The 17,480-nt window shown below is 44.9% G+C and overlaps 2 protein-coding genes across 2 annotated transcripts in view; one reads left to right on the top strand and one right to left on the bottom strand.

Moving 5' to 3' along the window:
• The window catches only part of LOC309684163 (maltase-glucoamylase-like), a gene marked incomplete at both ends in the record, with an annotated part of 98,381 nt that extends 95,242 nt beyond the window's left edge, over positions 1–3,139 (top strand). Inside the window, 4 exons of the mRNA XM_082500114.1 lie at positions 433–521; positions 1,132–1,181; positions 1,582–1,752; positions 3,077–3,139. Coding sequence (XP_082356240.1) covers positions 433–521; positions 1,132–1,181; positions 1,582–1,752; positions 3,077–3,139 — 373 coding nt within the window. The remainder of the gene's footprint in view (positions 1–432; positions 522–1,131; positions 1,182–1,581; positions 1,753–3,076) is intronic.
• An 8,203-nt stretch (positions 3,140–11,342) lies between these two features.
• LOC309684162 (uncharacterized protein) lies at positions 11,343–16,668 on the bottom strand (the record flags this gene model as incomplete). The annotated part of the gene is made up of 5 exons (XM_082500113.1): positions 11,343–11,392; positions 11,830–12,129; positions 12,762–13,058; positions 13,205–13,282; positions 16,588–16,668. Coding segments are annotated over 5 exons (806 nt in total), but the record flags the coding sequence as incomplete, so codon positions are not given.
• Positions 16,669–17,480: the final 812 nt, after the last annotated feature.

Here is a 17,480-nt window from a genome sequence, read left to right as displayed (position 1 = left end):
TACTTAATTAGTGGCCTGGCAAATAAATAAAACGTATATTAATTACATAGGGAGAGCGGTTTTTGGGTTTTTGTTTTTTTTTTTTTTTTTTTAGTCTCCTTCTTTTCCAACTGGGAAAACTCAAATTTTCTGTTTTAGCGTACACCACGCTTGGAAGCGTCTCCCGTTTTGTATAAATGTTAGCGTTTACGAGAAAAATCGACGTGTACGGGAGCACCTTAATGTCATGGCAGTTTTTCTTCTTCTTTTTCGGTTTCCTCCCCGTGGCCTCCTTTAAACGTACCGTCAGGGATTGGGGAAGACAGAGATAAATTGTGTTGCGCGCAACGTTTCTAACATAAATTTCGAGGAGCATCAAATGTGATTGCCTGAGAAAAATACGCTTTTTTGGGTTTTTTTTTGTTTTTTTTTTTGTTTTTTTTCCCCCCACAGCCGAAAAAACCCGTTGTCACTTATCGTCGCTTTGAGTGACAGTCAACTTGCAGAAGGTCGGCTTTACTGGGACGATGGGGTGAGCATTGGTAAGCGCTAAATTTCCCGTTTCCGTGATAAATTAACTCGTTCCGAGGCTACGAGGCATAAATATCGCCTTTCTTCAGCCGGGTGGATCGCTAACATCAGCAGTTAATTTTTATTTCAGGATTATTGTACGATTGCACAAACGCGGCACAGGAAGCAGGAGCAGCAGCCAGGAAAAAAAAATAAAAAATAAAATAAAAAATGACAGTAAAATGATTAAACTGATGAAACGTAAACCGATAAAGATGATAAAATGTCAACTGAGGAAAACGATGGTCCAATAATAACATAATGCTCTTATTTATAGAGTATATATTTTGCGTATATTGAATTGTGCCCCGGACCTACGACAACATATATAATACGGATTTTTTTTTTTTTTTTTTTTTTTTTTCTCAAACCTGTGGGGAAAATAGCCATAGATAAAGGGAGAAGCTTTAACCAATTTCCTGTATATTAATAAATTCAAATGATCTTCAGATCAGAACGTTGCAGGAAGTCTGCACAACGCAGATACGTCTACTATATACGCCGAAGAATTCTTCAATTTAATCAAAAAAAATCCAAGGTGAAGAGCAAATGCATTTTCCTTTTTTTTTTTTTTTTTCACAGATACGTATGAAAACGGTGTGTATCTGCTGACGTCATTTACCGCTAATGGGGTATGTCACGTTAACGCGCTGGTTTTGCGTACCCAGGGGGATTAGCGTCGTGCGTCTAAATAAGGTTTTTTAATTTGGCATTGACAAATTCGTTTGGTATTCGGCACCTCGCTGGTAGCGGAGAAGCCCGCCGAGGTGGAGGAACTGGGAAAATCAGAGCCTCCAGCATTTATTTTCCAAATAATTTTCCAAATTTTTTTTTTTTTTTTTTCCAAAATTCCAATTTTCCAAATAAATAACAGCATAGGGATGTAGGTTTTTTTTTTTCTTTCTTTTTTTTTTTTTTTTTAATTGAAGAAGAGGGAAAAATTGTAAGCCCGAAATGAGCTGAAAAAATGCATCTTCCGAGAAGTAACGTCCCGAGGGCAAATCACTCCTTTTCTTTTCCCACTTCCTTTAGACTGTTTTAGACATAAAGGTTTTGCACAGCAATTACAGCGATTCAAACAACCTGAAGTTTACCCAAATTAAAGTCTTGGGGGTGACCTCGAGTGTTCAGAAGGTGACGGTATCGCAGAACGGAGAAGCAATCCAGTCTCCTCACGCTGTGTCCTACGACAGCCAAAATCAGGTAAATTAACAAGTTTTGGGGGGTTTTTCCCCGCCGCGGTCCCGCCGTTCGGCGAGGCCCACGAGATAAAACTCGGTCGATGTTTAATTTCGTTTATCGCCCTTTCTACGGAACTCAGTGTTCTGTTGAGTCTCGCGTCGGTCTGCCTGGCAGCGGAAAGCCGAAAAGATAACGCGCTAATAAATTTAAAGAGATGATTATTATATAAAAAGGAATGCGTATGATAGGAACATACCGTGTAAAATCTGTAGCAGCATAGCGGAAGGTAGCGTGATGTAATATAATATAGTATAATATAATGTAATATGTTATCTTATAATATGTTATAATATTTTATGTTATAATATGTTATAATATGTTATAATATGTTATAATATTTTATGTTATAATATGTTATAATAGGTTATAATATGTTATAATATGTTATAATAAATATGTTATAATAAATATGTTATAATATAATACGTTATAACATAGTATAATATAACGTAAGATAATTTAATATGTTATAATATAATATGATATAATATGATTTAATGTAATATGATATGATGTCATGGAATATGTTATAATATAATGTGATATAACATAACATAACATAACAACATAACATAACATAACATAACATAATATGTTATAATATGATATAATATGATATAATATGATTTAATATAATATGATATGATGTCATGGAATATGTTCTAATATAATGCGATTTAACATGACATAACATAACATAACATAACATGACATAACATAACATAACATAATATAACATGTTATGTTATAATTAATATAAGATAAGATAAGATAATATGTTCTAATATATTATAATATGATATAATATGATTCAATATAATATGATATGATGTCATGGAATATGTTCTAATATAATGTGATATAATGTGATATAATGTGATATAATAATATAATATAATATAATATAATATAATATAATATAATATAATATAATATAATGTAATATGATACGATGTCATGGAATATGTTATAATATAATGTGATATAATATGACGTAATGTGACACAATGCGATATAATGTGATATAATATAATATAATATAATATAATATAATATAATATAATATAATATAATACGATGTCATGGAATATGTTATAATATAATGTGATATAATATGACGTAATGTGACACAATGCGATATTATAAATAACCAGGAAGACGAATTAAGAAGATAAAGAGAAGCAATCAGAAATAAGGACCTGCTGTGCTCCGTGAGCTGCAGAAAACCGAGACACCTTCAAAGCACATTTATTAATGCTTCTTTTTTTTTGGTTTTTCCTCAAAGATCCTGGAAATCACCCACCTGGAGCTTGAATTAGGCAAAGACTACACACTACAGTGGAGCTGAAATGCCCACAAATAGCGCCGGCCGCCGTGGAGCTGAACTCTCCCCCCTTCACAAATTGTTCTTTTTCTCTTCCTTCTGCCTCTTTGACTTCTTAAAATACTCTGCGCTATAAACGTGTACAGTTCGTATCAAGGTACGATGTGCGGAAAGGAGTCGTGGTTTCATGTCGATCCCGGATAACTACACGTAAAGCGGAATTTGTGTGTTTTTTTTTTTTTTTTCCAAACTTTACGGCCCTTCGAGATCACTTGGTCTTTCAAAATGAGAATATGAATGCGAAATGAGGTGATTTCCCTAAGGCAAAATTCCGCCTGACGTCCTGCTCGCTGCATTTCGGAAAAATATGGGCGTGAACTGTGGGTACGCGGGGCAGTAAATCTGCCCGTGTTGAGTTTCCATCTTCCTTTACGTCACAATTTACAGAGAAGCATTTAAGGGCGATCACGTGGATCGGTTTAAAATAAAAAGGTGCTGCGGTGGTTGTTGATCTATCAAATACTAAAGCACTCGCCCAAATCCTTGGAAGTTTTTTGGTTTTTTTTTGGTATGACTTTGAACAGGCGCTCGAGTTCTCCAATGTTTTGATCTGAAGGTTGTGTAAAATTAAACTTGACGCTTCGATGCTAACTTAAAAAAAAAGAAAGTATTGACTTTTTATTGAGTTTTATTTCACGGAAGGAAACGTTGTTGTAAGTTTACTGGGACGGCGGTTCACGTTAAAGGCTTTTTGGATCTTGGAAGTGCGACGTACGACATAAACTGATTGATAAAGAGCATTTCCACTTAAATTTCTTGGGATTAAGAGTCTATCGGAAGCAGCGGGAATCTCTAGAGCCTTCTGCTTAAAACCCACTTCAATGGTTCGTCTACGCATTAAATTCTATAATTAAAATTCTATAATTAAACAGTGAAATAGCCAATATCACTCTAATTATAGGACTAAATCTCTCGAGACTTCCCAACACTGTAGGGAAAATGGAAACCCGAAAAAAAAAAAAAAAAAAAGGATCACTTCAGATAAAATTCACCGTATTGAAAAACATTTTTGGCCAAAGAAACCTGTAATTTCTGTGCTGTGACACCACACGCGTGTCTTGCAAAAGCGTCGCTGTAGTCCGACGAGCTTAATTTTCCATAGGATTCCACGAGCAGCGAAATACACCGCTCGTCATAATTACGCCAAAGGATTTTTAATTTTTCGACCACAGATCCTTTCAGCCAAACTAAAGGCCTCTACCGCTGATCAACGCAAGGGCTGTTCTGCTCTTGGTGTTTCTCTGCTCCGTGCCGGAGTTTCTTCCCTCCTCCATTAGTTTCAGTCACAGAATCACAGAATCATGGAATGTTCAGAGTTGGAAGGGACCTCTAGAGATCATCTAGTCCAACTCCCCTGCTAAAGCAGGATTGCCCAGAGCACATTACTCAGGACTGCATCCAGGCGGGTCTTGAAGATCTCCAGAGAAGGGGACTCCCCCCCTCCCTGGGCAGCCTGGGCCAGTGCTCTGTCACCCTCACCGTAAAGAAGTGTTTCCGTGTATTTGAGCGGAACTTCCTGTGTTCCAACTTGTGCCCATTGCCCCTCGTCCTGTCACTGGGAACCAATGAAAAGAGCCTGGCTCCATCCTCCTTCAGCCCACCCTTTAGATACTTGTACGCCATAATAAGGTCTCCCGTCAGCCTTCTCTTCTCCAGGCTAAAGAGTCCCAACGCTCTCAGCCCTTCCTCATAAGGGAGATGCTCCATGCCCTTAATCATCTTAGTTGCCCTTCGCTGGACCTGCTCCAGCAGTTCCCTGTCCCTCTTGAACTGGGGAGCCCAGAACTGGACACAGCACTCCAGTTGTGGCCTCACCAGGGCAGAGTAGAGGGGGAGAATGACCTCCCTCGACCTACGGGCCACACTCTTCCCTATGCAGCCCAGGATTCCATTGGCCTTTCTGGCTACAAGGGCACATTGCTGGGCCATGGATAATTTACCATCTATCAGCACCCCCAGATCCTTCTCCTCTGAGCTACTTCCCAGCAGGTCCACCCCTAACCTATACTGGTGCCCAGCATTCTTCCTCCCCAGGTGCAGGACCCCACACTTGCTCTTGTAGAACCTCATTAGGTTCTTCTCTGCCCAGCTCTCCAGCCTGTCCAGGTCGCTCTGGATGGCAACGTGGCCCTCTGGGGTGTCAGCCACCCCACCCAGTTTGGTATCATCAGCAAACTTGCTGAGGATACACTCTGTCCCCTCATCCAGGTCATTGATGAATATATTGAACAAAATTGGACCGAGTATTGACCCCTGGGGGACACCACTGGTTACAGGCCTCCAACTAGACTCTGTGCCGCTGATCACAACCCTCTGAGTTCTGTTAATCAATCTGATTAGTCAATCGCTCAAAAGTGAAGAGGAGATTTCAGTCTGATGGTGAAAAATGTACTTTTTCTCACTATCAAGAGATCATTTCCTTTAAGGTAGAGAATTTCTTTCACCCGATGTCTTGGACCAAGTTCTTGTAGTTGTCCAAGCTGGGATGAGTGTGGGTTGAAAGCCATGATGCCCTTGAGGAGACACTCAATGGAGAAGGTGCCCTTGCGCGCTGGCTGCGACTCCAACTTTCAGGGGTAAAAATTTTTAGCTTTTCTTGTCATTGCTACAGCCGTTGGGGGGGTAACAATGGCCAACTGCTCCCTGACGGACTTGGGGGACTGAGCTTGGTCCCGTGGTCAGCAAGGGGAGATCAGCCCAAAGTCCAGACCACCGGGCAAGACCGTGGCGATGAGACAGGTCCAAAGTGAAGGCAAGAACACGGGTTGGGATGATGTCCAGTGACGGTAACCAGGGTCAGACACAACTCAGCGGTCCCTGGATAAGCCAGGTGGGATGAGGCAGGTCTAAGGTCCAGATGAGAAATGATGGAGAGGACCAAGTCAAGGTCCCGCTCAAGGAGGACAGCCATGGCTGCGCTGAACCTGCAGGGCTAAAAAACCTCGATCTGGGCTGAAATGGCCTCATGGGCCCTTGACAATAGTGGGGTTGAGACCCTCAGGTGTCCAGGTCCCCTCAGGCTCTTTGGGAACTTCTAGATGCCCCACTCCTGGCAGCTGGGTCTTGGGTATCTTGGATGTCTAGGTCTCCTGGAGACCTGGGTCCCCCCTCGTAGATCATACTGGGTGCATTTAAAGGATGATGGAAAGGATGGAAAGGATGATGGAAAGGAAAGGCATTTAAAGGATGATGGAAACGTCAGACGCACTCAACGTGGTTTCAGAAAGGGAAAGTCCCGTTTAACTGATTTCATATCCTTCTATGACAAAGTCACCTAAGGGATGAAGGAGAAGTGGTGGATGTAGATTTTCCCGGATTTTAGTGAGGCTGTCCCTCACAGCATCCTTCTGGACACGTTGTCCGACTGTGGGATGAGTGGGTTGACGGCGAAGAACTGGCTGAAGGGCGGGGCCCAAAGGGTTGCGGTGAATGGGGCTACATCCGGCTGGTGACTGGTCACCAGCGGTGTTCCTCAGAGTTCAATTCCAGGGCCAGTTCTTTTCAACATCTTTATCAACTATCTGGATGCAGGAGTTGAATGTGCCATTACCAAGTTGGCTGATGACACCAAACTAGGAGATGCCGTTAACTCTTTTGAGGGACAAGAGGCCTTCAGACGGATCTAGATAGATGGGAGCATCGGGCAATCATCAATGACATGAAAATTAAGAACAAATGCCGAATTCTGCACCTGGGATGGATTAACACCAGTCACGACTAGAAACTGGGAGAGGACAGGCTGGAGAGCAGCCCCGCAGAAAGGGACGTGGGGCTGCTGGTAGGCAGTAGCTCAGTAGGAGTCAGCAGAGGGCCCTGACAGCCGAGAGGGCGAACCCCATCCTGGGGGGCACCAAACACAGGAGATCCAGCAGGTCAAGAGAGGGGATTATCCCGCTGCATTCGGCGTTGGTACGGTCTCGCCTTGAAGCGCTGTGCGCAGTTCTGGGCCCCACCATTTGTGACGGATGTGAAGGTCCTTGAATGTGTCCAGGGAAGGGCAACACCACCGGCGACGGGGCTGGGAGGAACGTCCTCTGAGGAGCAGCTGAGAACTCTGAGTTTGTTTAGTTTGGAGATAAAGGAGGCTGAGGGGTGACCTCATCACTCTCTGCAGCTTCCTGAGGAGGGGACACGGAAGGGGAGGTCCTGAGTTCTCCTGCTTGGCGTCCAGGGACAGGATGCGTGGGAATGGGTCCAAGCTGTGCCAGGGGAGGTTCCGACTGGAAGCTTTTCTGCGCAGAGAGCGGTCAAACGCTGGAAGAGGCTTCCTAGAGAGGTGGTCGACGCCCCAAGTCTGTCAGTGTTTAAGGGTCGTTTGGGCAGTGCCCTTAAGAACATACAAGTGGTGTCCCCCAGGGATCGGTGCTGGGGCCCGTTCTCTTTAATATCTTTATCAATGATCTGGATGAGGGGATCGAATGAACCCTCAGTAAGTTCGCAGACGACACTAAACGAGGGGGGCGTGTTGATCTGCTTGAGGGTAGGTTGGCTCTGCAGAGGGATTTGGACAGATGGGCCGAGGCCAATGGTATGAGGTTCAACAAGGCCAAGTGTCGGGTCCTGCACTTGGGTCACACCAACCCCGTGCAGCGCTACAGACTGGGGGCAGAGTGGCTGGAAAGCTGCCTGGCAGAAAAGGACCTGGGGGTGTTGGTGGACAGCCGGCTGAGTATGAGCCAGCAGTGTGCCCAGGTGGCCAAGAAGGCCAACACCATCCTGGCCTGCATCAGGAATAGTGTGGTGAGCCGGACTAGGGAAGTCATCATCCCCCCGTACTCGGCACTGGTGAGGCCTCACCTCAAGTGCTGCGTTCAGTTTTGGGCCCCTCACTACAAGAAGGACGTTGAGGTGTTGGAGCGTGTCCAGAGAAGGGCTACAAAGCTGGTGAAGGGTCTGGAGGACAAACCTTATGAGGAACGACTGAGGGATCTGGGGTTGTTTAGCCTGGAGAAGAGGAGGCTGAGGGGAGACCTTATCACCCTCTACAACTACCTGAAAGGAGGTTTTAGAGAGATGGGAGCTGACCTCTTCTCCCTGGCGACAAGTGATAGGACAAGAGGAAACGGGTTCAAGTTATGTCAGGGCAGGTTTAGATTGGATCTTAGGAAGCATTTTTTCACGGAAAGGGTTATTAAACATTGGAATAGGCTGCCCAGAGAGGTGGTGGATTCACCATCCCTGGAGGTGTTTAAGAAAAGGGTAGATGAGGTGCTTAGGGACATGGTTTAGAAGTGGTGGGGTTTTTATCAGGGTAGGTTAACGGTTGGACTTGATGATCTTAAAGGTCCCTTCCAACCTCACTGATTCTATGATTCTATGATTCTATGCTTGAACTTTTGGTCAGCCCCATATTAGTCAGCCACTTTGACCAGATGATCGTTGTAGGTCCCTTTCAACTGAAAAATATCCTATCCTATCCTATCCTATCCTATCCTATCCTATCCTATCCTATCCTATCCTATCCTATCCTATCCTATCCTATCCGACCTTATCCTGTTCCCCTGCCACGTGCAGGTGCTTCTGATCCCACACGTGGCTCAGCAGCTGACAGGACAAGGAGCAGGTACATGCCATGGATGGATGGATGGATGGATGGATGGATGGATGGATGGATGAATTGGAAGGTCGGGGTGATTGAACAAAACTCGCAGCTCTTGGCACTCCAGCTCCAGCCCGCTCCTAAATTTCAAACCCTGAGAAAATGCTCAAAAGAGTGGCTTTATGCCTCTTTTACGTCTCCTGTGTGCACCAGGAGTGGCCTGTTGGGTCACTCACAGTATCACAGTATGCTAGGGATTGGAAGGGACCTCAAAAGATCCTCTAGTCCAATCCCCCTGTCGGAGCAGGAACACCTAGATGAGGTTGCACAGGAAGGCGTCCAGGCGAGTTTTGAATGTCTCCAGAGAAGGAGACTCCACAACCTCCCTGGGCAGCCTGTTCCAGTGCTCTGTCACCCTCACTGAGAAGAAGTTTCTTCTCAAATTTAAGTGGAACCTCTTGTGTTCCAGCTTGAATCCATTACCCCTTGTCCTATCATTGGTTGCTACTGAGAAGAGCCTGGCTCCATCCTCCTGACATTCCCCCTTTATATATTTATAAACGCTAATAAGATCACCCCTCAGTCTCCTCTTCTCCAAACTAAAGAGACCCAGCTCCCTCAGTCTTTCCTCATAAGGGAGATGCTCCACTCCCTTAATCATCGTAGTTGCCCTACGCTGGACTCTCTCCAGCAGCTCTCTGTCCCTCTTGAACTGAGGGGCCCAGAACTGGACACAATATTCCAGATGCGCTCTTACCAGGGCAGAGTAGAGGGGAAGGAGGACCTCTCTCGATCTGCTAACCACCCCCCTTCTAATACAGCCCAGCATGTCATGGGCCTTCTTGGCCACAAGGGCACAGTGCTGGCTCATGGTCAACCTGCTGTCCACCAGGACCCCCAGGTCCCTTTCCTCTACGCTGCTCTCTAACAGGTAGCTCCCCATCCTATACTGGAACCTGGGGTTGGTTCCCACTCCGTGGGACGTGATGAAAGAGAGGAGGAAGGAAAACCTTCCTACACCCTGGACAGCTTCATCATAAAAGCCGAAGTGTCTTTTCAAGGTTTTCTGCCACGATTTGGTACTTTAGGAAAACAGGGAATGGTGAGGGTGGTGGGAAAGGCAAACGCCGAAGGGTTTTACCCATCACTGGCTGGTGCTCCTCCGCAGCCCTCATTGGGAAAAACACAGAGTTTGGTCTCTACCTGCCCCCCCGCCCCAGTTCCTAACCTTAGAAAAACACCGTCTTCCCCCACACAAGGAGAGCCACCTCGTACCAAGTGGAATTCAGCCCCATTGGACGGGTCCGATTTACGCCGCGTCCGTCCAGGGAGGAGATGATGTGCTCCTGTGCTGGGGTGGGCTGTCTACTCTCCTTTGGCAGCAGATGCTGAACGAAGGGGTCTGACCCCCCCACTGCGCTTCGCCGCTTAAATGTGACCTCTTGTCACACCCCTCCTGCCCTGTGGTCCTCTCCCCAAGACATCAACCCTCTACAGATGCAAACCAGAAGGTATGACCCACACAGACACGATATGTGTTGGACCTGGACAGCCAAGGCAAGCAAGCCAGAGGGGCAAGGGACGGATCTGCGCATGCGTCCTCCTCCCCAAACCCGTCTCCTTCCGTCGGACTGCACAGTCCAGCGATTAAAACCCCAAAGGAGGCTGAATTTCGGATACGAATATGACCAAGGGGTAACGGGAACACGGTGGGACGAGGGGTGAGATGGAGCAGCGGCAGGCGCACAAACGCGAGCACGCCTTTCGGGAAGGAGTGTGGAAATACGCATCTTTCCACGAAACCCACAAGACCCAAACGCAACATCCAGCTTTATTCAGACGGACCCAAGGCCCGTTGGAAGGCACGTGGGTCTGCACAGAGGAAAGGAGCAAGGAAAAGCAGGCCGGTTGATGATGCACCACTTCCGCCTCTTGGAGACTCTGAGGCAGACATGGAGGAAACAGGCAGGGCCCGAGGGAGGTGGATTGCGTTGGCTAAATGGAGCAAAACCTTCGGGGCGTTTTTCTTCTCGTTCGTCTCGTTAATCCACCCGGAATCCCTCTTCCAGATCTGCAGATAAGGGAAGCAGCAGCATCAGAAATGGTGTCTTTTCAGTCTTTGCCCTCCGAGGGAGGCAAATTTGGGGATGAAAGGAGGAAGGAGAGCGAAGAGCCATGCTGTTCAAATTCTCTGTCCAGAACGACCTCCCGAAAAGGGCTTTGAACAAAGCGTTTGTTTGTTTCCTTTTTTTTTTAATTTGGAAATTTAATTTTAATTTGGAAAGGAAGGTGGAATAACAGTCAAACTGGGTCATTTTCTGAGAGTCAAAGAAAGTGAAATATTTACCTCTTCTCTTCATCAGGCGGTGGGAGAAGAAAAAGATGAGGCCATTGATGGTAAAGAAGGAACCTCCAACGATGATCTCCCGAATCCAGCTCATTTTATGGCCTGGGAAGGAATCAACGGCAACTTTACCATGACGCGACCTTTCCCCGTAACAGAGATGATGACTCCTACCGTGACCGAGCCCATCAATAGCTAACCCCATCTTAGAGGGAAGGAGGTGAATCTCCCTCCAGCTCTGCAAAGCCCCTCTATGGTGGTAATCTTGGCAACAGGCGTGGGAGTCAATGGACGTCCAGATTGTGACAAAATATCAGCTGACAGATGGACGGGCCTACAAATAAGACAGTGAGCTGTGTTGGCCACCCTACCACATACTCCAAATCAGCTGTAGTGGTCCCTGGGAGATGGTTAGATGCTTAGCTCTTGGGAAGCTATGGTGCAAACCCACCCAGGAGAACGACGGATTGTTGTCGCAAGTTGTGGTGGTCTCATCAGAAAAGCCAGAGAAGGTAATAAAACCATCTTTTGATTGAGACGTTTTTTTTTTTCTCCTCCAGTATCTGCCCTTATTTTTGTCCATAAAAGCGTGGGCAGGTGTGGCAATGAGCTCATTTCGTGACGGAGAGAGAGACGCCGAGGCAGAGAGGTGGATGGTCATAGGACAGGAAGGGATGGGTGAATTCATAGGCAAGCACACAGGGAAGGAATTAACTAATGATGGGCCGGTGGTTACTGGATGCTCAAGTGACGAAGGGTTTGAAAACTCACTTATCACAGTGACATTGACCCAGCGGCTCTTTTCGGAGCGAACGGGACGTCTAGACTGAATGACAAAATAGGCACAACTGTAAGACCCGGAGCGCTCCTCTCCTGTGATCCTGATGTCATAGCTGTAGTTCCTCACGTTTGGTACTGGGATGGAGGCTGCAAGTCCAAAGTCCGCATAGTACTGGACTTCTCGAACGTAGGCTGGAAACGAGGGGATGGAGCAGAGTAGCTTGACGTAGTCCCCGTATCTATAGACCTCTTGCTGAGGATCCACGGATAAAGTTGGGGCAATGGGAGCAGCTGGAAAAAAAAAACAAAACAACCCAAACGACACATAACCCAACCAATCGTCCATTTATTGACATCAGGACCCGTGCACAATACCCATGATTTTTCCCAATGTCATGACTCAGCCTCGACAAAGGGACTAGAAAAGAAGTTAATTATTCTTCTGACTATTACTGGGGTAAATACAGACCCTTGAACTACAGAACAGCTTCTGGGGGGGGGGGGGGGGGACGACAGACGGGACACTCGTGGTTGTCTTTTCTATCCCCTTCTTGAACCATGGGCAGAAGCAAAACCCCCTATGATTCTCAGAAACAAGAATTCAAAGCAGCTTGAGCAGTTTCTTCACTGAAGTGCAGAAAATAAGTATTTTCACGTGCCCCAAATAGGCCAAACCCTCATGAAAGGCTTGGGGAGGCTCGCTGCCATCAGACCTCTTGGAGGCCACCCAACCTTTAGGCCAACTTATTCCCGCTTTCTCAGAGAAATCCAGGAGCACGAAAGGAGCTTGTGAGAAGCCAGGGGGACTTCATCCGTCCGTTGGCAACCACATGACAGGGCCGTTGGACAAGATCATGCTCTAAAGGGAGGCGCGCGGTGTCTGGGCTGATGGTACCCGAGCCATCCAGACAAGACCAACCTACCATGAACCTTAACTGAAAGAGGAAGGCTCCTATTGGAAGGTATTTCTTGTCCGGAGTCCTCCACAAAGTACATGCACGTGTACTCCCCAGCAGATGCTTTGGTGGCTGTGAGCTGGAGCCAGGCAGTCGGGTGGGAGAAAGGTGCTTGCAGGTCAATTTGTTCCCCAGTTTGATTGAAGAACCGAAATCCGCCTATTTTCCTCATCGTCGGAGCCAAGCAGAGAATAGCGACGCGTTCTCCTTCATAATAGAAATTATAGCCGGCATCTGTGGAGAGCGTCGGGGTTGGCAGAAGGTCTGGGGAAGAAAGAAAGGATTTGGGGGGTGGAAAAGAGAGAGGAAAAAGAAAACGACGCGTTCCCTCCATTTTGCAGATCCTCGCCTCGTTGCCAAAGGCTCGGTTCAGCCGCCGAGCATCTCGCGAGAGGTAAAGCTGCACTTACCCGCAGAGGACACAGCCAACGGTAGAAGGTGGAGGAAAGCTGTGAGAGAGGGGCGTTGGGACGACAAGAGGGAGGAGGCTGCAAAAAGGAGAGAAAAGAAGTCACTTCCGCAGCAACGGCCCTACGGAGTCCTGCCCCTTGTGGCCATCGGTCAAGAGGGCCGCCCCTCCACCGCGCCATGGGTTCACGTAGGTCACAGCTCCTTTTTGTGCCGCCTCGGCGTGGAAAACCTGGACTGGTCACGGAGAAAACCTGTGAAAACAATCTCACCTGACAATGAGGCCGCTCACGGGGGAAAAAAAAAAAAAAAAAAAGAATCTACAAACCTCAACGCGCCTCCGAAATTATCTTTTAGCTGCATGCAACACGTGTGGGAGTAGATTATTTCTTCTGTTAGAAGCGATTCGGTGAATCGACAAGCAGTCGGTTGATATGGGCACTGGGAAGCGATATGGGGAAACTTAAAAATAATGGGGCTGCTGGAGACCTTACGGGGTTAGGAAGGACGGGATCGTGGGTCCGAGCGGGGAAGAAGGGTGGTGGTGAGCCACCGTGCAGGACAAGACGAGCTCTTGAGGTCTAGCTGCGTCAAATACCAGGCTGCCGAAAGGAATCTTTGGGTTTCTGGCCAGCGAGGAGGTGGGGGTCGTTGCTTGGATTGGAGATGAGGAGGGCCTGGGAAGCTGCGTTGGGTTGGCCCTGTCCGGCCATGTGCTCCCCCCTCCCCCCCGCCAAATCCCAGCGGGATGGGAAGAGCAAAGGCAAAGACAACTCACAGATTGCGATAAAACAATTGAATACGTGATGGAAAGAGGAAAATAGAAAAAAAAAAACCACAACCCCCAAAACTACCTTCACACTGTGCAAACGCTGTCAGCAATAACCAAAGCTCTGATGTATTATCATCCGTCTTTTAGTCACAAATCCGAAACGCCACCTTACGGGTTGCTATGAAGAAAACTAATTCCATCCCAGCCAAACCCAGGACCGGAACCAGGATTCCGGGTTCTGCTTCTCCGGCTGGGAAGCGGTAATCCACCACATCGACCCCGCGCAACACATCAGGCTAGGACTTCACCCCGCCCGCCGTCTTTTCCCCCTCCCCCCGCCCCCGGCAGGAAACAAAGCTGACTCAAAGCTGATATTTAAGCCCCAAATCAGTTGGACGTGTGCCCACAGTTCCCCGAAAAGCCTTTCACAGAATCACACAATGGTTAGAGTTGGAAGGGACCTTAAAGATCATCTAATTCCAACGCCTCTGTCCTGGGCACCTCCCCCCAGCCCAGGTTGCTCCCAGCCCCGTCCAACCTGACCTTCAACGCCTCCAGGGATGGGGCCTCCACAGCTTCTCGGGGCAACCTGGGCCAGTGCCTCACCACCCTCAAAGTGGAAAATTTCTTCCTGATATCTCATCTAAATCTCCCCTCTTCCAGTTTGAAGCCGTTTCCCCCTCGTCCTGTCACTCCACGCCCTTGTAAAAAGTCCCTCTCCAGCCTTCTTGTAGGCGTCCTTCAGATGCTGGAAAGCTGCTATAAGGTCTCCCCGGAGCCTTCTCTTCTCCAGGCTGAGCACCCCCAACTCTCCCAGCCTGTCCTCTCAGCAGAGGGGCTCCAAGCCCGGCAGCATCTTTGTGGCCCCACTCTGGCCCCGCTCCAACAGGTCCTTCTTCTGTTGGTGGCCCCAGAGCCGGAGGCAATACTCCTGGGGTGGTGTCACGAGAGCGGAGGGGCAGAATTCCCCCACCCCACCACCCCGCTGGCCACGCTGCTGGGGATGCAGCCCGGGGATGGGGGCGGCTTTCTGGGCTGCCAGCCCAGGTTGGGTTTGAGCTTACGGGTTCTGTGGCTTTAGGTAACTCCCGCCCCTAGCCCAGTGTAAAAGAAGTAAGTAATTGTGAACGAAATAAGTAATTAAATGAAATAAGTAATTAAAGGAAATAAGTAATAGTAAAAGAAATAAGTAATTGTAAATTAAATAAGTAATTGTAAATGAAATAAATAATTAAACGAAATAAGTAATTGTAAACGAAATAAGTAATTGTAAAAGAAATAAGTAATTGTAAATGAAATAACTGATTGTAAACGAAATAAGTAATTAAACAAAATAAGTAATTGTAAAAGAAATAAGTAATAGTAAAAGAAATAAGTAATTGTAAAAGGAATAAGTAATTGTAAATGAAATAAGTAAATGTAAACGAAATAAGTAATTGTAAACGAAATAAGTAATTGCAAATGAAATAAGTAATTGTAAATGAAATAAGTAATTAAATGAAATAAGTAATTGTAAATGAAATAAGTAAAAGAAATAAGTAATTGTAAAAGGAATAAGTAATTGTAAAAGAAATAAGTAATTGTAAAAGAAATAAGTAATTGTAAATGAAATAAACTGTAAACGAAATAAGTAATTGTAAATGAAATAAGTAACTAAACGGAATAAGTAATTGTAAAATAAAAAAGTAATTGTAAAAGAAATAAGTAATTGTAATGAAATAAATAATTGTAAACGAAATAAGTAATTGTAAAAGAAATAAGTAATTGTAAATGAAATAAATAATTGTAAAAGAAATAAGTAATTAAAGGAAATAAGTAATTGTAAATGAAATAAGTAATTGTAAAAAAAATAAGTAATTAAACAACATAAGTAATTGTAAAAGAAATAAGTAATTGTAAATGAAATAGGTAATTGTAAAAGAAATAAGTAATTGTAAATGAAATAAATAATTAAATGAAATAAGAAATTGTAAATGAAATAAATAATTGTAAACAAAATAAGTAATTGTAAATGAAATAAGTAATTGTAAAAGAAATAAGTAATCATAAAAGAAATAAGTAATTGTAAATGAAATAAATAATTGTAAACAAAATAAGTAATTGTAAACGAAATAAGTAATTGTAAAAGGAATAAGTAATTGTAAATGAAATAAGTAATTAAATGAAATAAGTAATAGTAAAAGAAATAAGTAATTGTAAATGAAATAAGTAATTAAAGAAAATAAGTAATTGTAAAGGAAATAAGTAATTGTAAATGAAATAAGTAATAAAACAAAATAAGTAATTGTAAAATAAAGAAGTAATTGTAAAAGAAATAAGTAATTGTAAATGAAATAAATAATTGTAAAAGAAATAAGTAATTTTAAATGAAATAAGTAATTGTAAAAGAAATAAGTAATTAAATGAAATAAGTAATTGTAAAAGAAATAAGTAATTGTAAACGAAATAAGTAATTGTAGAAGAAATAAGTAGTTGTAAAAGAAATAAGCTTCGAAGTGATTTAAGTGCCTCAGATTTTTGTATATCTGTGTTGAGAACGATCATCGAGCGGCTGAAGAAGAGACGTAATCGTATGAGGTCGATTCATGGAATGCAGGAGCCGGAGGGCAGTACCCCGGGAATTACGCAGGCGCTGCTCGTTTATCCCTCGGACAGCGCTGACGGCGGCTGGCCTGAGCCTGACAGCCAGCCAAGCTGAGTCAGCAGAAAGGAGGGGAGTCAGTCAGAAAGGAGAACGCGAGAAGGGGGTCGGAAACGAGCGATTAACCCACAGGGAGCGATTTATAAAGCTTCGACATCTGGAAGAGGCGGGGAGTAAGCGTAAGCTAATGGAAGAGCTGGAGTTTTTCTAAGAGGTCCGTAGGTGGATTTCGATGTTTGAAGAAGATGAGAGGCTGTGGTGAGCAGAATCTGAGCTACAGCTTCAGAAGAGGGCCTGGAACGGAACGATAGGAGTCAGCTCTTATCTCACGAGCTTTTGGGACTACTGAAGAATGAAGAACCGGGAGACTTGAGAGAAACACTTAAGAGTTCGCCAGGCAGAAACATCAATCGCGAGAGAAACGTCAGTTGTGAGAGAAACATCAGTTGTGAGAGAAACATCAATTGTGAGAGAAACATCAGTTGTGAGGGAAACATCAGTTGTGAGAGAAACATCAATTGTGAGAGAAACATCAATTGCGACAGAAATATCAATTGTGAGAGAAACATCAATTGCGACAAAAATATCAATTGTGAGAGAAACATCAATTGTGAGAGAAACATCAATTGTGAGAGAAACATCAGTTGTGAGAGAAACATCAGTTGTGAGGGAAACATCAATTGTGAGAGAAACATCAATTGTGAGAGAAACATCAATTGTGAGAGAAACATCAGTTGTGAGGGAAACATCAGTTGTGAGAGAAACATCAATTGCGACAGAAATATCAATTGCGACAGAAATATCAATTGTGAGAGAAACATCAATTGTGAGAGAAACACCAATTGTGAGAGAAACATCAATTGTG

This window comes from Vanellus vanellus (genome assembly GCF_965231255.1).
Source record: "Vanellus vanellus genome assembly, contig: HAP1_SCAFFOLD_248, whole genome shotgun sequence".
NCBI classification, from domain to species: Eukaryota; Metazoa; Chordata; class Aves; order Charadriiformes; family Charadriidae; genus Vanellus; species Vanellus vanellus.
Note: the sequence above shows the minus strand (reverse complement) of the source record. Positions and strands in the feature narration are given on the sequence as shown.